This window comes from Thunnus albacares, chromosome 24 (assembly GCF_914725855.1).
Source record: "Thunnus albacares chromosome 24, fThuAlb1.1, whole genome shotgun sequence".
NCBI lineage: Eukaryota > Metazoa > Chordata > Actinopteri > Scombriformes > Scombridae > Thunnus > Thunnus albacares.
The window spans coordinates 8,503,864-8,525,728 of record NC_058129.1 but is presented as its reverse complement, the minus strand read 5'-3'; the positions used below and the strand labels follow the sequence as shown (position 1 = coordinate 8,525,728).

General features: G+C 43.7%; 1 protein-coding gene across 1 annotated transcript; it reads right to left on the bottom strand.

Moving 5' to 3' along the window:
- Positions 1–812: 812 nt before the first annotated feature.
- On the bottom strand, positions 813–18,702 carry LOC122976306 (A disintegrin and metalloproteinase with thrombospondin motifs 5). Its single transcript, XM_044344711.1, has 8 exons — positions 17,044–18,702; positions 9,044–9,176; positions 8,600–8,767; positions 7,777–8,060; positions 6,207–6,390; positions 5,763–5,938; positions 5,500–5,675; positions 813–4,726 (listed from the first exon to the last, which is right to left on the bottom strand). Exons 1-8 carry the CDS (start codon positions 18,145–18,147, stop codon positions 4,027–4,029), a joined length of 2,925 nt encoding a protein of 974 aa, XP_044200646.1. The 5' UTR covers positions 18,148–18,702; the 3' UTR covers positions 813–4,026.
- Positions 18,703–21,865: the final 3,163 nt, after the last annotated feature.

Here is a 21,865-nt window from a genome sequence, read left to right as displayed (position 1 = left end):
TTTGAGGGCATGTTTCTGCTGTTGGTAAATACTTATGGAGCTGTATCTAGGTGGCAAAGGACCCCATAGTAACATTGGCCTTGCTGTCATATGTAACTTAGTATCTGTGTAGTTATCTGCAACAATGGTTATTCAAAGACGTGGGCATATCATATAGATTAATAGGCACATTACTATTTACAGATTATCTGCAAATGTAAAACAACTGTAAATCTGTTTCTGTATAGTCAATATGTAGCTGTGATATGATGAAGTCAACTTTAATCTTCAATATGCTTAATTTTTTGTTTTCTCTTCTACACAGCTACATTTATAGAGTTTCTTAGGGCCTGATAAAGTTAGTCTTATCAAATTTGCAGAGTGAGTGTATGATGACACTGGACATTAAGCATCACATACAACTGCTAAATAGTGCAGTTTGAGTCCTTGCATCGGGCCTGAGTATTAAATTATTGCATAGCTTCAACTGTGAGAGTGTTAATGGTTTAATATAACATTTAAAAAAAACCTTTTATATGGCTGCTTTGAACTGACAGCTTTATTCTTATGGCACATATGATCACTGGGAATTCAAACTGCTTCTTGTATACTTACTGAGTTTAGCAGCAGTCTTTTGCTCAATTTGAAGAGATGCTACAAACAAGAACAAGGCTCGTCTGAATGATGAATATAAGGCCTCTCAGCTACATCTACTGGTATGAAACAGTCATGTACTAAGAATAAAATTGATTGATTGATTGATGAAAATTGATGCCATGACAGAATAAACGACACAGAAACACAGATATTTAAATATATAGATTTTATGTACATATATTCATGTGGATGACTAGAAAAGAAACACTATATTCTTACAAAGGAATGATTCTGCACAGTCATATTCCTAAGTTAAATAGTAATTTGATACAAAATTACTATAATAAATAAAACTCATCTCATTGTTTTTTATTCACACATACCAGTTGTACAAACAATAAATTACAAGTTCAGTGCTGTGTTTCTGTCGTTCAGTGAGACGGGTTTCCCCACTGGAAGAGTCAGAGTAGGCTGTGTGTGTGTGTGTATGAGTGTCTGAAATACTTAAAAACTGTCTAAAATGATGGATTGTTTCAATGGTGTGTGTGTCTGTATGTGTAAATTCCTGTGTAAATATGGTTGAATACTATCACATAAATGAAAGATCTATTAATTGTACAAAAATGTCTATATTGTGTAAATAAATCTGAATGTGTGAGGCAAAAAGAAGGGACATTTTGTGAGTGGTGTGTTGATCTGGGTCATGTAGTATCCGAAAATGTTCCTTGTAATTTGTTTCACCCTGCACAGGTGCCAGATGGGTGAGGTTTGCCACAAAGGAAAATATGACGAGTTCTTGAAAGTTAACACAATCACAGGAAGGTATTTTAAAGTCCATTAGGGATGTAATCGACTTGACTTTGTAATGCTAGGGCCTAATTACCATTCATGAGAGCTGAGGTAATGTCCTCAGTATTTACTCCTTTAAAGTACATTTTCAATTTAGACAAATATTAATGGTTTTTCATATTTTGTCTCTAACAGAAGCCTTATCTTGACACATATGTACATTGTCTACAATCTAAATGCATCCTTGATTAAATGATCAAATTAAAAGAAAAAAATATGATACTGTAAGATTGGGCGGAGGATTTTATAGGGTGACTTCATGCAAATGACAAAAAAAGCACATTTTCTCACTTATACCCTGTGGTATCTAGTGATGTAGATAGTTGTGTTTTTTCACTGAAAGGAACAGTTCCTTTGATGAGTTAGATGAGAACATTAATACCACTTTCATATCGATCTGTTAAATATGAAGCTACCGACAGCAGTCTGTTAGCTTAGCTTAGCATAAAGACTGGAAACAGGGGGAAACAGCTAGCCTGGCTCTTTCTAAAGGTATAAGATACACCTGGCAGCACCTCTAAAGCTCAGACCAGGTACAGTGACTTCCTGGAGTCTTGCTTACTTGCTGATTGCCTGGAAACCTTACCATGACGACAAGACTCTAGGAAGTCACTGCACCTGGCAAAGAAATAGTCCCACACATAACACCTTATAAAACCACAAATTATTGTTTTTACACTTTGATCTTTGCACAGATTAAACAAACAAAATATAAAATGTTAAGTAGTGAGCTCAAGAAGTGCTGGTAGGCTGATTTTTTTTATCGCCTTCCAGACTTTTTCCAGTGGCACCAATCTTCACATCTAACTCTCAGAAAGAAAGCAAATATGCATATTTCCCAAAATGTTGAACTATGTCTTTCATTCAACAGCAACATTCAACTTTGAGTAATCAACAGAACACACTGTCAAGAGTTTTCATATTGAATTAAAATCATCCATCCTATGGCACAATCTGAAGTGTTGTAATGTGGCAAACCCCACCCATCAGGGTTGGAAACAAATACATGATGTAACAGAGAATGAGTGATGAAAACAAAGACAATGAGGAAAGAGTTGAATTGCAAAAGGACATTAATGACGGCATTAGTATCTCTCATGCTGTCGTTGCGAGTATCCAGGGCACACATTGTCATATTAGCATTGTATCCTAAACAGATTAACAGACAAACAGACAGACAGACAGACAGAGAAAACACAAGGACCGTAAACCTCCCAGCACCAGCATAATGATTGATACAAAATGGAACTGAGAGTGAAGAAGCTTCGAGACGCAGCAAAGGACAAAAACACATATTCACGGTACTTTAAACACAGGCCTGGATACATAAATGTGCTAGCATGTGCGCACAACATGCACACAAAGATACACTCACTACACACACACACACGCACATCAAAAATCAAGCATTGCCCCAAACATGTGATTCATCATAAAGCTCCATAAATGTTAAGGAGTGTCATGTTTACTTTGCCCCTTTATCAATTTAACTGTTGCAAGGTTTGTCCTCTGAAGGCCACCATAGTCTTTCTTTCTATCCCATCACACCAGGCTGCTGTTTCTACACTGAATAGGTGATTCAGTACAATCGATATTTGTGTCATAAGGAAGAATTTTCTTCCTGAGTTGTAGCAGAGAGGAGGAACTACTGAAGCACCTGGGCACAGAGAAGTATCTGAGCAGTTTACGACTGGACCTTGGTACGACTGATTGGTTTCCCAGCTTTGTACCTTATTATTGTGCTGTTTAGATGCACTGGACCGTCCATTCACCAAATGTATGGGTTTCCCCATTCATTCTTGGTCGTCAAGCCACCTTTCAATGACTCCTAGGAAATCATAATAGTAAGGCTGCACTCTCTTACTCTCTCTAGCACTCTCAACGCTCACTCACACTCTCTTTTGGATGGCCTCTATATACGCTCAAGATTACAGTAACTAGTTTAGGTTCAGTCTTGTGTTGCTTCCAGCTTTTCAGCTGGAAAGATCAGTCAAATAAACACAGGGTATGCTTGTAGACAGGGCATATGGGCAGAAATGACAACATGGTGAATAACGTGTGCTTCCCATAGTTGGGGCTCTTGTCTTGGACACATTCTTGACAAAACACAAAAGGGATGTGTCTTCCAGATCCCCACAGTGATTAGAACACATGGAATAGCATAGAAAAGAACGACAGGCATGCCATTACAGGGCAACACACACTAAACCTCAAGGTTTGGAGACCGAAGGAAAGACAATCAGTTATTGTCCATGTGGAAATGGCATGCAACTTAAGTCTTTAGCTATGCCAGGGCAATACTTGTCACTATCACACAGGAATTGTCCTCCCTCCTGCTTGTGCTCTGCATAGCTACTATGATTCAAGGACATTCCTCTCAGGCATATAGTCAGGTACATCCATGCCAATTTGTCTCTGAGTCTTTGTGTGACTGGTCCTGGCACTTTCAGCCAATATTCACAGTCCTGTTTAAGGTACTATGTCTTAAATTCATTGGTCCATAATCCTACATCCAGCACGTGAGACCTTTATCGGATTTACACATTACAACTTCCTGCACATTGTTTTTGTCTTATGAATCGTTTTTCCAATCCTGCCGCCTCAACATTTCTTCACCAGACAGTGTTTAAAGGCGGAGGGTCGGCTGCTCAGCATGCAGCCCTTGGACAGTTTCCCATCCTGGTCCTTACACTGCACTGTTCTGCTCTGCCAACCAGTGTCACAAGTCCTGGAGCAGGTCATCCAGGGTCCTGTCATCCACTGGGGCCCTGGTGTTGGGGTGGAGGGACCTGGAGCTGTAGGAGCCAGGACAGGGGGAGTGGTGGAGGATGTAGTGGTGCTACTGGTGGTGGTGGTGGTGGTGGTGGTGGTTCTCGTCGTGGTTGAGACAGTCGTGGTGCTGGTATGCAAATGGGCCGACTTTGGGTTGGGGATGAGGGGAGCTAATGGCTGCTGTGGGGTTGTCCTGCGGGGCATGAAAAAGCTATAACGAACATCCAGCGGCTTTTTAGCGTCTGTCGCTAGAATCTGAACCACCAAGGCTTCTTGGAGGGCCCCGGGACCCATGCTGTGAAGCCACTCGTCCCTTTGGCTCCAGCCGCTGTAGTTGAGCACAGAACCATTGAGTGGGATGATTGTCTCGGAGGTGGAGATCATGAACTTGCCGTTCAGGAGGTACTCGCCATTGGGTCTTCGGAGGGCGAGGTAGGCGGTGTAGCGGGTCTGGTCCTTGGCCTTGTGCTGACGAACTTTGATGTGTGTGGAGCCTGCAGGGATCTTCACCACATCAGTGTAGCCCTTACTGTTTGGCAAGAGAAAAAGTAGAGAAGTCAAGTCAATATGCAAAACAGTATGCTCTTTGTCGTCACTGGCTTTGCTTTGCTGGCTTTACATCAAAATGGAAGCCAATATCAACACTATTACAATTGATAATTAATTCAAAACTAATTTATTATTATTTTGTTAGCAAACTGCAACAAATCTAGCTAGTTAGCAACACTGTGTTAATGAACCCAAAATAGAGGAAACCAGTGAGCTATGCTGGACCAAACCATCACAGAGACAATGTGAAGATAAATGTATTTGACACTCTACATGGAAAAATTATAAATAATAGTTAGACTGAACAAACTGATGTGGACAGTGATTCAGAGGTCTGGAGCCAGGCTAAACTTTTAACTTGTTACTTAAGTGAGGGTGCAGAGGCATTGTGAACTGAACAACACCAGTATGAACAAAGGATTAGCCTAGGTTGCATTGAATAAATTTGAACAATATACATGTTATTCTCATTCTAACTGGACTTTTTGACTCAATTCAAATAGATAATTTAGGCTATATCCCTAATAATCTGGTGTGACTACAAGTCTGATGAAGGAGGCAACCATCTTGGAATAATGCGTGAAAACTCCATAGTCGCAATAATGGGTGCTCTTCCTTTCTCCTTCTTCTGCTAACATTGTGCAAATGCAGCATTATTATTTCTGTGTGCTGTAAAAGATTGCTGTATTAGGAATATTTCTCTAAATTCTGTAAAATAAGGATGTATAAGCACAGTATTTTCTGTTTTCTTACCTCTTCTTGGTGAAGTTGCCCACTACGCGTATACATCCTGTGCTGTCGCCTCCACATATCCCACACTTGTCAAACTGGAGCTTGGAACCAATGATGCCGTCGCAGCCCGTTCGTACACATTTCCCCTTCACGCACACCGAACTGCTGTAAGGACGACACTCTGTCCCATCTGTCACCTGAAAACAGACACAGTCACGGTTGAATTTCTTTCTCAGTATTATTTAGTTATCAAAGTAAACACCTTTTGTGTGTGATTAACTCACCCTCTGAGAGAAGACCACATAGTATCCTGTTCCTTTTGCTCTGCAGGTTAACTTGCACACATCTTTAGGGAGAACTCCTGCATATTTAGGCACCCACTCAACAAATGTCTTCACCCCTTTAGGATCTGTCTGGGGACCGTTGCGCACCTCACATTGTTCTTGCCGGAAACTTTTATCTGAAGAAAAATTCAATAAAAAAAGGTTTGAAATGATGGACTATGTATTTTGTATAAACAACAAATATTAGCTTGAAAATGAAAATAGCTTTAAATGTTGCTGTTGTGTAATGCTTTATTTAAACTGAGGGATAGATCAAATTTTCTGTATGATTTGGTTCGATTTGATGAACCTGTGACTTACCAAAACCTTTCAAAATCAACTGTAATGTTGTAATCATGCATGCATTCTCAACCAAACATGTTTTCTTCATGCTGTCATACTCACTTGATGCTGGACACGGTGTGACGTTGCAGGACCGATAGATGGCTCTCTTCCCTGTGCAGTAGCGCCCGTTGTTCCTTGGTGGCGGGTTGTTGCACAGGCGCTGCGCGAACTGCACCCCGCCTCCGCAAGTTCTGGAGCAGGCACCCCAAGGACCCCAGGAACTCCAGCTGCCGTGGTTGGACGCCTGGGAGAGGGAGGAGAGGAGTAAAGAGACGAGGAGAGGAAAGATGAAAGAGGAGATAAGGGTCGGGAGAAGATGACAGCAGAGGAGAGATCAGAGAGAAGAAAGGGATGAAGAGAAAAAGAGAAAGAAAAAAGGACATGAGAGAGGACAATTAGCGCTTATCAGACATGCTGGAAGTTAGTGCGGTTGCCCCCAGTGTGTCACAGGGAAAGTCCTTTGGAGAGAGATTTGAGATAACATTTTGTGAAAATGTGGCATGCACTGTGGCATGCAAAAGAGACAGAGAAAAAAGAACGAAGCTACCCTCATGTGATAATAACTGTGTGACTAAAATCACTTTAGTCTGCTTAAAGCCACTCATTAAGACAGCATGACTGTCTCTGTGGCCCAACAGCTCACATGCTTCCCCCGAGGAACAGCCTGAATGAAATTCTGAAGGTAATGTACTTATTCATGCATTTTTCTAACCAGTGGTGCATGAGTCATCAGTGATAAAAAACTGCTGGATAAGTAGCATTTAACGTTTTATGAGACAAAGTTGATTTAATACTGAAGTTCTGCAAAGCTTCTTTGGTAACCGTTTCCATTTCCATTTAGTTCCACTGCCGAGTCTTTATAGTTCTTTAACGGCTTCTTTCCACAGTAAAAGCTACTTAATCTGCAATCATGCTACAAGAAATATATAGAGGTTAAAGGATTCCGAAGGCTAAAATGGAGTGGCTTTAACGCTGCTCTGAGCAGTACAGCGATCCTCATACAAGGCAGTAAATATGAAGTGAGTCAGAACTTGGGCCAGATCCACACGTGCAGTCGCTTGCCAAGTATCGAGTCAGACTCATCAAACGTCATGTGACAAAAAAACACAAAGAAAATATTCTTTCCCTCTTTCCTATTCTTTTTAACTTTTACTCTTTTTCCCTCCCGACACACATACTCAGTGTCCACAGCCTGCCAAGAACAAGATTCGGTTTTTTAACTCATTAAGGCCAAATTCAATTTAGTTTTGTTTCAATAAGACCAAAAGAAAAAATAGCATAGATCAACAGTGGCATAAATAAAGCAGACCACACCATGAAGTCACAAAAAGACCCGTGGCATTTTTTTTTCTCTTTCAGTCTCTCTGTCTCTTTTTCTACTTCATATTTTTCTTTCTTAATAGCAACCCTGTTTACTTGATGTCAAGTTTCTTCCTTTTTCTCTCTTTGTGCAGCTTTTTGACTCCCTCAGACAAGTTTGTGCATTGTGGAAATGAATGGTTCATGCTTAAAATATCAGTTCTTGAACAATACAAAGGTCTAATTTTACAACAAGAATCTATTTTGGATTTTCTCTCTTGATAAACAAACACCTCCTGTCTCCATATGCTATGTCCTTCTATCTCCTTACCGAGTAGTGTCTCTTGCGGGTTTTGTCCACACACTTTCCCTGCAGGCAGATGCGCCCTTTCCCGCAGGGTGTCCCCTCCACGGCCGGCAGCTTCTTGGTCAGACACACCATTTGTCCCTGGCGAATCACCGCGCACCACAGCCGAGAACATACGTCCATACCCGGGCAAACGGTGTACTCAGGGCCGAAGGCCAGGCGACACTGGCGGACGGCGTCGTAGCTCTGCCCGGGCAGCTCTTCAGGGCCCAGCAGGGGCTGGCGAGGAGAGTCGAGGAGACACTCGGCTGTGGCAGATAAGACGGAGGAGGGGATATTTTATTTATATGACAATCCTTGAAATGACCTGGTGGATAATGTGGCTTTTAATGACAACCTGCAATCTCTGGTGGTTGCCCAAACAATGCTGTCTGTACATGAATTATGCTGAAGGCAATGGAGCTTCTTAGGAAAATGTCAACTCAAAATGCTTTATGGCCGTCATAACATTATAAAATGGGAATGTAAAGTATGACTCATCTTGATACCCCGCCAGTGATCTGTCTTTGGCTGCACTGCAACAACACTCTTTAAAGAGGTTAATAGGATTGTAAATAACTCCATTTTAACGAGGATTATAGCTTTGTTTGGTAGTAAATAGTTCTTAGTTTTAGGTACTGTGGGATAAAAGCTATCACAAGTCAAATTCACATGGATGCAATTTGTAGGTAGAAAGAATACTGGCTGTTGAGAGTTCTCATTATTAAAATTATTACAGATGTTTGCTGTTGTTTGGTGTCTTCTTTCCACTGTGCTTTTATTCTTCTACACAGTCTCCCGCACTCACCGTTGCCGTCATCAAAGAAGTCAGTGATGGTTGCCGAGGTGCAGCGGCTCCAGGGTTTGGAGGCGTCGATGGAGGTGAGGATGGAGGACATGAGCCGCTTGTCGCTGTTCACTCCAAAACGCTCTTCACAGAATTTGGAGTCGTCATGGGACAAACCGAGCAAGTGACCTAAGGCAAAGAAAGAAAGGACACTTTTACTGAAAGGTTATGGCTACATGATGTACAGAAGTTCTTGGAAGAGAGAGAAAGGATGAAACTTGTCACTGGTTTCCACATGCAGCAAGAATGAGAAAAGAAAACATACTGAGGTATCAAGTGTATGACATCAGTCAATACTCGTATGATATTAATCAACCAGAGAGATGTGCTGACTGATGTGCATGCCCTGGCGTGTCTGAATCGTTGTTTGTGAGTTGGTGTTTGTGTGCTTGTGTCCATGCCTACCTATCTCATGAGCAACAGTAAATGCAGCGTGAAGCCCGTCATCCTCGATGACAGCACAACTTCTCTCCGGAGAGCAGATGGTGCCAACGTCTGCCATGCCCAGGGTGTCGCAAGAGTGGTGGCCACAGAGGTCCTGGACAGAGGAAATACTGTAAGCTTAAATTTGCACTTAAACCAAAAGAGTTGAGAAAAACATGTTTATTTCAAGAGTTTACTTTAAAAAAGTGACTTCATCCTGATACTTGTGGAACAATCTGCCTTATTTCCAGATAATCTAAGATTCAAATAATCTAAGATTTTAGGACTTAATGCCAACTTTTTCCTTTTCAACAAAAACTCAAGACAGTGTCATCTTAAAAATGAATTGACATTTGGCCTGCTGCGCCTTCTCCTTAAAAACGCAATTATATGAGCCGGCTCCCTCTCCTCAGGCATCAGGGAAATATTATTTTTGGATTTTTTTCTTGTTCAGCTTGCTACATTCTTCTGCCCTAAATGCCTGCTGCTTTTCTTTCCTGCTCTCTAGGATCATCATCTCGCACAGAAAGTAATACAGACACATTGTGTTTAGTATTGCAATTTCCTAAAGTCGGGTGGCTTGCAAGATACAGATTAAAACAGAGGGATCAAAGTTGAAGCAGCAGACCTCAAAGCAACAAAAACAATGGATAGTACACCTCATATAGTGCAAATTGGTAGCATGCATCCTTAGAGGCCTACACTGAGATCCAGTGAGACAGATATGGTGTCATTTGAGTCATTTTCTCAAACTTGATAAAGCTCGTCCAGAGCCATGGACATAATACAACTGCTTTAAAAAGCAGTGTAGCACTTCCTGTGCAATTTTTCTTCAACTGCTTTTAATACCCACTTCCTCCCTCTACCTCCAACATCTCTTTGTCTCTCTCATGGGGTGCCAGAGTACATAATATTGATCTTTGTTTGGATTCTCACACATGTCCATGCAGACGAGGCCTCGGGGTGCTCTCCCGAACCCCGCTGAGTGCAGAGATCAATCAGTTAATCATACCATCACAGAGTGCACACGCCTGCACATGGACCTGCGTGCATACGCACTCACAATGCAACAGAACACGCTTCGAAAGTATATGTGTATTCAGTGCACAGACGCACACAGACGTATGGAGACAAACATCCATGCATGTGCACATAAGTACATCCAAATAAGGAACGCACACACACACACACGTCCCATGGAGAGGATGAATCGTCATGTTAAGTGGTGTTGACAGGCCTGCTGGGTCGTGTGTGAGAGGCTCTCTGGGGAGGGTGTTTACCCGTTCCGGGCGGATCGGTTTGGAACAAACTGCCTTGTGTTCTGCGCTCACACACATAACTGACTGGGTGGAACCACCTCATACACACACATACACACACATATACACACACACATACACACACACACACACACACACACACACACACACACACATACACACACACACACACACACACAATTACACTCAGATGCACATAACTATAGGAATGTACATGTAATATATACATGCACAGGTATACATACTATACCATGCAGAATACATAAACAGGCAATAATATACTGTACAGCATATACTACTCAGTGGTACACAAGCAAATACACACACAAATACAAAGGAAGAGAGTGCCTGCTTTTGCCAACTGACTGCTGGATACTCAAGAAGCAAACAAAGGGCAACTCAAACACGCTGACTGCATGGATTGCTTCTGAGAGGCAAACTGTGCTGGAATTCTTCTTAACTTTTCTGTGTGGAAACAAGCTTAAAAACCACAGAAGGAAGTGTGTTTGTTTTGAATCTGACAGTGAGAACCTATAGAGAAGTTTGTCTTCATATTTGGTCTGTTTCTCTTTTCCCGTTTCCCACACTCTTTTGCCCCCGCGATCTTTACAGTTCTCTCACATTTTATTTACTTATTCATTAATCCCGTCCCAGGCTATGGTGCGAGAGATGTTATTGTTCCGCTCATTCTTGTATACACGGCTTTCATTGTTACAACACAGTGTAACAGAAAACACGTGGGTGAAAAGTAGAAAAATGGGAATCTCCTGTTAGATATTACATGGTGATGTGTGAAAAATACCTGAAATGACCCCAAAACTCACATTTTTGTCTAGGTATTATTTACTTCTTCCCTCCGCCAAGTCTATTCCCAACTTTGTTTTCATCCCAAGGCCTCTCACAGACAGGCAGGAAAAAGAGGGCGGGCGTGGGGGAGAGCAAAATAAGTTCAGGAATCATATGCCAGGGGGGGAGAGGATGGAGGGATGCCGGAAATTAAAGGGAAGAACTGAGAGAACAAGGAGTTACAGAAATATTGGCAGAAATAACAGGGGAACAGGTGGCAAGCTGGTTGTGAAGGTCAGGAGACGATCAGAGCTGTGTGCTGTGTGGGAGCGGGACCACTTGCGATCTAAGCCAAGGCTTGTGTTAAACAAACAGCCAGCCAGACCCAGACCCCAGACACACAGGCTCACACACACACACACATACACATACACACAGAAAAAATCTTTCCTGCAGAGTGAGTTTAGCTCACACTGAAAACACACTACAACCTGATTTTGACAAAACTGTTAATCAAATGCAACAGCTCTCCACTATTGACTGGACAGGTCACAAGGACTGGCCACCAATGACTAACAGGTTGTCAAATGATGAAAGACATTACATTTTTTTTTCCACAGCTGGATGTTTCAGTTTTCTGGCTATTCAAAAGAAAATTAAATGAAAAGAAAGTTGTTACACATCCAACAACTCTAACAGATTTGTGTGTCGTCAGCAAAGGAATTATCATCTATGTTGTATGTTTTGAGGATGTCACCAATAAGTGGTGGCATGTAAAAAAACAAACAAAAATGGTCCAAGTACTGATCCCTGTGGAACACCGTATTTAACCTTCGAAATGGGGGATACAATATTATTATAACAACACTTGTGTGTTTAGTAACTCAGATATGAGTGGACAAAGGCAAGAATCAGCCCCTTAAGACTAATGAAGTTCTCAAGATGCTCTAAGAGGATGTAATGGTCCACAGAGTCCCATCAAACAAGATAGATGTGAGCTCAGAATCCCACAAGACTGATCACTTATCAAGGAGAAATGACAAAGAATGACTGAGAGAATTTTTTCCTAAGAAAATAAAGTATAGCTAGTTGGATTGAGAAAACGGTGTTATTTTTCTTCGCTTGGAGACATGAACCAGCCTAAGGTCAGTGCTCGAGGGAAACTTAAGACCATGATTGCAAACAGGAGAGCAGTTGAAAGTCACTGATGCATCACAGTGTGAAGAAGGTGAGGCCCATGTGTTGTTAACGGGCAGTCTGAACTCTCATGTATGTCGACAGACCCCGGCCAGGGTCGAGGCTTCAGGATCCAAGAGCTGTCTGCAGGTTGTCAACATATGCCAGACAAAGTATAGCACGTGTGAAATATCAAGAACAGTTAAAACAAATAGAAGGACTAGCTGTGATGGGGGTGAGGGCTGGGAAATGTACACTTTAATGTACTGACACATAAACATGGAGGAGGAGCGGAAAGGAAGAAGTGCACAGGAAAGGGAGGAGTCTGCACTATACACATGTGTAAATTCCTACATTCAATGTAAGAGGGTAAATGACATAACTGTGTGTTAAACACATGTGGAGGAAATGGATTGTGTATTAGTAGTTGCTGTGTTTATATCAGTGTGTATCTTACACCTGTCATTATTACATAAGGGCCTTCTCAATGTTTCTGCAAAATGGGTGTTAACTAAACAGTATTGTTCCATCAGCTTTTAAGGGAATCATCTGGTGATAATCCAGAATGATGACAGTGCCAGATGACGGTGCCAGAATGATATTGATTTTGAGCAAGTTGTACTTAAAAATGAACAGAATTTGTTATTGAAGCTTTAGTTTGTGCTCATGTGTTGCATAACTGTGGTGTAAAATTAATTGTTATTTTATACAGTATGTGATTTTGTATACATTTGGCATATTGTGGACATTTCTGAGCATGAAAGCTCTTTCTTGACCTTGGGATAAGTATAAGTGACTTACTCTCAACTGCACTTCACAATCTTCATTAACAAATAAAAGTGGCTTATTTGTCATCACATGACCGAAAGTGTGGTGACTTAAGACATTTATAGTATTTGGGCTGATGCTCTTGTCCAAAATGCTTCACAAATTCACATGCGGTTCCCTTGATTCAAATGTGAATTTCTTAAATAATTCTCTTTAAGAAATATCTCACTTTCTTTTAAATGAAGGATATTTACTTTCTGACTATTGGTTTACTGTCAGGGCATTGTGGCGCATGATCTCCTTGCATTCATAACATAGGAGTTCAATCTCAATCCACTCATACACAAATTTTTATAGGCTCTAGAAATAATAATGAAGGGTGGCTCCAATGAAAAGGGTAAACTGTAAAGAATAATAAAAAAAAAAATCTCTAATTGTTGTATCTCTAACATTATTACAAATCTGTCCTGACTGAAATGAAATTGATCTGACCTCAGCCTGGGTTGAAAAGGTCAGCACTGGCATCACAAGCACCTGCTACCAATGTCTACCCAAATATTTGAGCGACTGCTGCAAGAAGCAAATGAAAGAAAAAAAAAACTGAAGTAGCAGCATGAGCACACATGTATGTCAGTATCTCCACAGCTCTGCAGCTCTCTCTGGCCATCTTACAGTAGGGCTTTGTCTACCGTCCAAGCTCACAACAAGTGAACACAGCCATGCGTAACATTTAATGTTCCCATATACACTTACACACAAACACACACTCACAACAGAGTCCCCTCAATGTGCCCGTTGTTTTGTTCTGGTGCTGGTATGTGTGGAACCGGGTGACACCGCCACACGGGTCAGCTCACTCCGGGTACGGGGTGTTGGAGTAATTGGACCCGACCACAAAGAGACGAGTTCCCTCCAACCCTGTACTCTCCTGCCCTCCCATTTGGGAACAATGGACTGGTCTGACTTCACAGTCACAAAGTCTTCAATGAGCTTCAGTTCTAGTTCAGTGGACTACAATAATCAAGATCTGCTTCACAGTTGCTCCAGACAAAAATGGGTTATTTATGTTCATACATAAACTACTATTTTGCAACTTGACACATTTGACATTCAGCACTTTCAGGCAAACCACTTCCTATAACACATCAAATACCTGGCAGACAAACTTCACAGCACATCCAACTTTGTCTTTTCCTCTTAAGTTTCCACTGGGACAATAACCAAAGCATTTTTCCTGAGAAACTCCTGAGAAAACATGTCTCATATATTACAGTTCTTTTCATTTTCAACCCAAAATGCAGCAAGCTATGAGGTACCTGAGCCAAACAAGAAGTTATTTCCTGACTGGCAGTTTGTCAGTGGAAACAGTAATGGCTTGATCATGTTTGTCAGATGATTTTTTAAAAAGTGTTAAAAAACTTACAAAGACAAAATTAACATTATTTTTTCTCCACATTTTATCTTTGTGACAGCTTAGCTGCAACTTGCAGATACACACAAATTTCTCAAGCAAAGGACTCTCACAAGAATGTGGCTTTTGAAATTCCATTTTCACTGAAACACAAAAAAAGCGGGACTATTTTCTTGCTGTGTTAAGATGTAAACAAACCTCAGTGCTGCTTGTTTGCTCATCATGATGATCGACAAGGTAAAATAACAGCAATTTAAGCATTCAGCCAAAACAAAGAACCCTGATAATGGCCTCTAATGGCCAAAGAGTTCAGAGGTCAAATTTAAGTTAAACTAAAGTGGCAGCTGCTTTCTTTGGCTAAGGTCATGGCCTAAAGTCAGGTCGAGCTATGTGGTTATCTTGCATGTTGACCAGATTTAGCTGCAATTATGCTCATTAAAAGAAATGCATTAGATAGGGAGCCTGTACTGTGTTACAGGGGGATAGTGGATGATTACAGACTCTGCACACCATAGAGGGATCACCTGCTTCCTCTGGTGACAGGTAAAATCTACAGCAGGACCTCCTTCAGTGGCGAAGCTGAGATGTTTGTGAATGAGAGTCTGGAGACGGGTTTATGAATAATGCAAGTGTTGTGACAGGTGAGACAGAGATTGGTAAAGCTAATACAAGGCTAATATTGGCCTTTTACTAAATATTGAGGTTGAGCAGAATTACGCCTGTTAAACTAATATTTTCTTTGCGTTTTCTATCATTTGTAACTGAATTCTCCATTTTATGACCAATAAAACGGGTGGAAACACTAAAGACTTTTGGGGTTTTTGGAAAAGGGTGTAATATAATAACTACAATAGTATGAGATTCTGGCTGCATGCTATAGAACTGCATAAAATGATAAGCCCTACCATGGACTGCATGGACATAAAAAGGCAGTTTAACTCAATGCACTCAGAGTGGATGAGCTTTACCAGCATGAGCATGTCTATTTTAATAGGATCAAAGCCCAAGAAGAATAGAGAAAAATCAACAGTACACTGCCTGTCATGTTTCATTAGAATTTCCTGTCCAATTTTCACTCCCTACCCTTCTGTCCTGAGGCTTCCTTAGAGGTATCTGGATAACGGTTACTGTTTCCATGCTCGTCTGACCCTGTTCAGCCTGCCAAACCCAACCACCCGGAGATGGCACTTTTTCTTGCCTCGGCTTGCCCGTGCAGGTGTAGTGGAAATAGGGTTAATAAGAAACCACAAGGTGGTTGGCACACAGGAACGGTGACACTTTGCCAGCTTGCTGAACTCAGGTATGCACTACCGGCTGCCCTGCCAATGAATGACGGTGCCAATTTGGCGCTGGCACCAGGAGATCCGAGGTAATACCCCTGCTGCTTGCTTCTTCATCACCCATGACAAGATCTTGCATGACTTGAGCACACCACAATCCAAGGAAATGCTATCTGACACGTCAACTGGAGCTAACCGCCATAAAGCCACACCCGGAGAGGTGAAAATGCATACAGATCTGCTGCTGCCCTGTGGCTTTAGAGGAGGCAGGGAGGGAAGAAGGAGGAAGAAGCAGGGGAGAGAAAGGGATAGTGAAAGAAGGGATAAATGAGTGTGGTCTCGGTAAACGTACGGCTTCTCACAGAGTGAGAGAAGATGTGTTTGTTTTTCTGACAGCTCCCAGCCCCAGCTGACAGACAGAAACTGGAAAAAATGTGCGGACTGGAGTGATGAGAGCAAGACAGAAGGAGAGAGGAAGTACAGGGCTGGGATGACTATCTAATTAACTGTAGTTTCAAGGGAGTTTTGGGGATATTTCTGCAATGCACCCCGCAGCTGATTTCAAACCTCCTGCCCTGGGAAGAATTTGCGCGCACGGCCGCGAGCACGCACCTCAGATCACACACACTTTGAGGCTTTGGGCTGTCAGGGGACTGGGAGGGGGAGTCTGGAGACAGAAGAGACTGCCTAGAAAAACACTACTCGCAGGAAATACAGTTTTTATGGCTGTTTCACAGACGCTGCGCTGCATTACGCACGCAAGATTCAGCAAAATGAGGAGGACAAAGAAACAGAAGGAGAAAGAAAACAAATACAAAGGTGGATATAATCAGGGACATGTGGAAAGCAGGTTGGGCAGTCTTCACTTCTAATTGACTGTGATTCAAATGGTGAACGCGCACCAGTTCACTGTTCTCCAAAATGACCACTTAATGTGTCGCTTTCCTACCGGCCCAAGGGAAATTGCGCGTAATTACGCTATTACTGATATAAAATGTAAAAGTGTGTCAGCTATTTTCATCACAGTGTGTGTTTTGCAGCTTATATTTGCTTAAGCCACCCAAAGCTTCAGTCAGCCAAGAGCTTAGCTATAGTGAACCAGCTGCCACCTCGTGCACCATCAAAATAAAAACAAACGGTGGCGTCACTCCGCTGCCTTGGCATCACATCGAGGCCGCTGTGTGGGATGGAAGACAGTCGGACCCGGCGCCACGGTGAGCCGGCCAGGTGAGGAACGGACAGGGAGAGGTGCTGAAAGAAAGGCGAGGGATGTTTGTTTACCTGCCTGGTGAAGAGGATGGCGGCGTCGTGGTGGTGCTGGTGGTCGTCATCCAGCGGGTTTTGTTGGTTCTGCCACTTGCAGAAACTCTTCAGTGTCGCGGCCGCGTTCTTGGTCACCTCCAACCCCTTCTCCTTCTCAGTCACCGTGGTCACTTTCACCACCGACAGCCGGATGGGGTTCTCGATGCTGGCGTGCCCGTACAGCTTGGAGGCAATTGAGGCCAGTGTGAGCAGATAGTGGTTTAAGTCCTTGCCATATTTCTTGATCATAGTGTCATCCGCCACCAGAAGTAGCTCCACGTGCCTGGCGCGAGACACTGACCTCTTGCGCCGCGTTCCGGTCTCCTGGGCGGCCACTTTGGCGAGCTGGCTCCACAATTTCCGCCCGTGCGCGCCGCGGTCATCTGTGTTTTCCGCTGAGAGCCCCCCTCTGTCCTGTCTCCCCTTCCCGCGACCTCTGTGCCGGGGTTTCCGCACCGCATGCCTGCGTCCTCTGCGCCTGTCGCGCGTCCCGCAGCTCTCGCGCCCCTCGCGCATGGCCTCGAAGCTGAAGCTCTCGCGCGTGAACACATGGAGCGCGCTCTCAGCGTCCTTGTCCTGCAGGGCGCGCACGTCGTGCTCGTGTCCCTTCGCCCTGATGATAGGCGTGATGGTGTAGCGCGCGTGATTTACGGCGAAGAAGCCCTCGAGGCCCCCGCCGCAGAGGTTGAAGACGGCCAGAGACTCCGGGTTGGAGTCCACTGTCCCGCGGTACGCGCACTCCCGCTGCAGAGGCGCAGGGCTGTCCCCCATCATAGCGAGCACAGACTGGGGGCTGAAGTGATGCGACAGCACCGAGTCGTCCCGCTCCATGTCCAGCTGAAACCGGCTCCCATCCAGGTACACCAGGTACCCCACCTTCCCTCCTCCGTTGTAAATCCGGTCAATGGTCCGAACGACCCCGTCTGTCCTCCGGGCAGGTGCGAGAAGCGACCCGTTCGCAGGTGGAAGATAGAAACCCTGGAAAGTAGAAACCCCGGCTCCCAGCTCCAACTCCACGACGCACAGCAACAGTAGCCGAAACCAGAGCATGCCCCCGGCCAGAGCACCAAGGAGCCGCACCATTGTTCATTCCAACCCGAAAAACATCTATATCTCCACTAAAACAACCCCAGACTAGCCGAAGATATAACTTTGTGTATTTGTTCCGCCAAAAAGAGCATCCTCCCGGTGTCCAAATCCCCCATGAAAAAACACACAGTAGTAACCAACAGGCGAGCAAACAAAACCATTGGGGAAAATGGAAAAGAAAAAGATCAGCAGAGAGGAACTGTGTGCAGGCTGGAGAGCACTGAGCTGAACTTGGAGAACAAAAACACAAAGTTTGCTCTTAATAGGACCCGGAGAGAAAAAGTCCTGCCCCCTTTGCGCTCAATCACCACTCCTCCACCCCCCTGTTCTCTCTCTCTCTCTCTCTCCCTCTCCCTCTCTCTCTCTCTCTCTGCCTCTCTTCCTCAAATCAGAGTAAAGTCAAGTGCTGGAGGAGAGGAGAGAAGAGAAACCTGAACAATGCTGCCACTGGAGTATTTCCCATTGCCTCAGCAAAGGAGAGGAGAGCTTATTATGCTTTGTGAGTCCACCACAATCCTTCTAAATCATCATGAGAGGCGGATAAACAGACCTGCTGTGATCATTTTTCTAATCCAAGCAAGAAATTGAACCTCTAAATGATCCATTTTAATTCACTTTTGGTTAAGACTGTATAAAAAAAATCTGTTTGATCAGTTACAATCACCACATCTCTATGTTTAAATCAATTTCAGGGCATCAACATCACTTGTAGCCAGCATCAGAACATCAGCAAAACAAGTACCTCAACAACCACACGCTGTCCCTCCCAGGACCAACAGCATTTATCTAAATTTGAGAATGTCTCCATTAAATGCCAGCCTGTTATTTTTACACTTTGCCACTTTGACTCTTTTAATAATTGAAGGCTAATGTCTAACAGGATTCGACTGGAGAGTTTCAGCAAACTAGAGGGGAATAGATAATTTATGGCCATTCCCGAATAAGAACTGTGGGACTTCACTGTTCCCGTGTGAGACATTTAATGGTGTGTGTGTGTGTGAGAGAGAGAGAGAGGAGGAGGAGATGGAGGAAATCTGTGAGCATGCATTTAGTGGGTGCTGTATTGCTGTACTTGAGTATGAGAAAGTAAAGAAAAAAAAAGTGTGTGTGTGTGTGTATGACTCTGCAGGTGTGTGACTGTGTCTGGAACTTCCCTAGGAGCTGACTTGATTATTTATTGTACCTTAAGGGAAGTGTGTGTGGTGTTGCCAATGAGATGTCATACTTGTGTGCTGAGAGGGATTTAGCCATGCATACCTCACTGGAGCTGAAGTTACTCACACAAACACCAACACACTCTCAGAGGGCAGCCAGCAAGAGAGTGGCTTTTCTTTAAAATCGTAAAAGTTCCGAGACACCGCTCATTTGCTGAGTCACCTAACAGCTATTACCTGTGCGCACCACATAGGGGGTTTCAGTGTGTGTCTGCATGCCAAGAGGGAGGCCTCTCTTTGTGGATACGCACATCCCTCGCAGAACTTGAGAACTCAGGGCAGATGCGTTTCAACTTTGTTGCATTAAGCGGAGAGAGTCCATGTCTGTTCTCCTAAAGCGGCGCGCTAATCCAAAGCCCCTTGTACATGACAGAGCGGTGTGGGTAGTATGGCCTGGTGCAGGGATGCAGCCAGGCTGTGGGTGTGAGAGTGCGTGTGGGAGGACGCAGGAATCGCGGCCAAAAATGGAACACGGTGTGCTGCCACCGTAAGCCTCGCCGCCCCCTGTCAAATCCCGCCGTGGTACAATCCACACGTGAAACATCCCACACCAAGGATGCACTCGGCATTCAAACAAGCCTCCAGAAAAATGTCACTTGACAGTTCCTCAACAGAGCTGTAGCTAACATTGAGTAGTTTGAAGTCATGTCCTCTGTATATTTTTGGGTAATATGGGATGCGGGGACCTGGAGGCAGTTTTAGTTTTAGACAACATATTTGAATTTTACTACCTTTACACCAACAAAAACAGGCTTTGAAAGGTCATGTAGACCTTGATGGTGTGAAATCTAATGTACAAAAAAATAACTTAACACTTAATGAACAATATATGAAAAATCCAAACATTTTACACATTGTCTTTTTGGTGTATGGTCAAATATTTCCAAGGGAGGTGGGGTTGTGTTTGGGGGCTCATGAACCTCCTCCTAAAATCCTTTCTACAGCTCTGTTCCCCAATACTAATGAGTGCCCTCATCTCCCACTGCACGCTACTAGCACATACACCCACAAACTTCGAGATGGTCACCACTGCAGAGTGGATCCAGTATCAAGGTGAACTTCATCGTCCAAATTGCAGAGCTGTTATGCAACGTATCCCCCTCCGTCCTCCCACCCCCACTACCCGTCTCTTTTTCCTCTCTGTCCTCAAGTCTCATCTCCAAACTCCCCCCCCCCCCCTGCTGCCGCCGCCGCCGGCTGCTTCTCCTTTACACCAAACTGTCAAGTGTATTACCTGCAGTAAAAGACGCCCATAAAGACAGAGCAAACCGGGGCTGTGTGTGAGAGAGGATGTTTGATCAGGACAGTGTGATGTCAGGACTGACCTTGGGTGAACAGAAACGGTGGAAAAGACAAAACCATATCCAGACAATATTCTGTATTTTCAGAAGTTAATATATTAGTTCTTCCCACTATTGTTTGACCATGGTTTCAGATATTTTGACCCTGAACATTTTGAGCCAGAAAAGCTAGAAACTAGAAATGTTGAGCTTATCCAGAAAAAAAATATACACAAAATAATACATGTAGTGAAAAGTACTGCAGCTGCAAACTAGTGGCACTGAGCCTGAGCAAAAATTAGGCGACTTTCCATAGCATCTTTAAAAGCTATACACAGCTATACACATACAACACACACACACATATACATGCTTTGGCTCACATCCCTACAATGTTCTCCTCTCCCTCCCTCTTCCTCTCTCCTCTTTGAATCTCACACACTCAGCCCATTGGATCATTTTTAATCCCTATCATCTGAAACAGAGATGTATGCCAAAGCAACCATATGGACGTAAACCGCCCCCGTTATCCACACACATACACACACACACAATTACACAGTAACCCGGATCACACGTGCAAAGCAGGCTGCATACAGTATTGCACGTCACCAAAACAACTTGTGTGTGCGCCCGCGTGCAGAGCCACGTGTGTGGAAGCAGCCCACTTCCTATGGTGGCTGAGAGAGAGAGAGGAGGGAATCCAATACGGTTAATTGACAATCCGAGCCTTTTACATAACCGTCGGGCTCTGTCTAAGTGGTGGTGTCAGAATTCTCCCAGCGCTGCAACTCTCCCTCCCTCTCTTTAGTCTCCATGACTCCCTCTCCTCCTCTGCACACACACACACACACACACGCTCCATCCTTCTCTTGCTCCATCACTTCCTCCGTCCCTCTCTCTTCTCTCCCTTCATGGATGTTAAAACCAGTAATTCCCATCAGGATGAAAATGCTTCAGATGAAGGGAACAGCAATCAAAGCGCTTGTAGTCGTGATGGTTGAACGGCTGATGGAGTGCGTGTACCCCACCAACTCTCTTCCCCTTTCCTCTGTCTCTCTTGTCTGTCTCCTTTTTCTCTCTCTTTGTAGAGACCAAGTGTGTTCTTAGCATCTGTTACCATGGCGCTGAGGGAGAGAGCAATGTCTCCTGGGTGACAGCTAGCCTTGTCCACAGGTATCGGGAACACAAACACACCTGCGCACAATCAGTTTCTCA

Excerpts from the sequence above, each read along its gene's own strand:
- LOC122976306 (XM_044344711.1), bottom strand. The coding sequence starts at position 18,147 with ATGGTGCGGCTCCTTGGTGCTCTGGCCGGGGGCATGCTCTGGTTTCGG. Across the intron at positions 8,768-9,043 it reads TACTGTTGCTCATGAGATAG|GTCACTTGCTCGGTTTGTCC; the intron begins GTAGGCATGGAC and ends TCTTTGCCTTAG. Across the intron at positions 5,939-6,206 it reads CACACCGTGTCCAGCATCAA|ATAAAAGTTTCCGGCAAGAA; the intron begins GTGAGTATGACA and ends ATTTTTCTTCAG.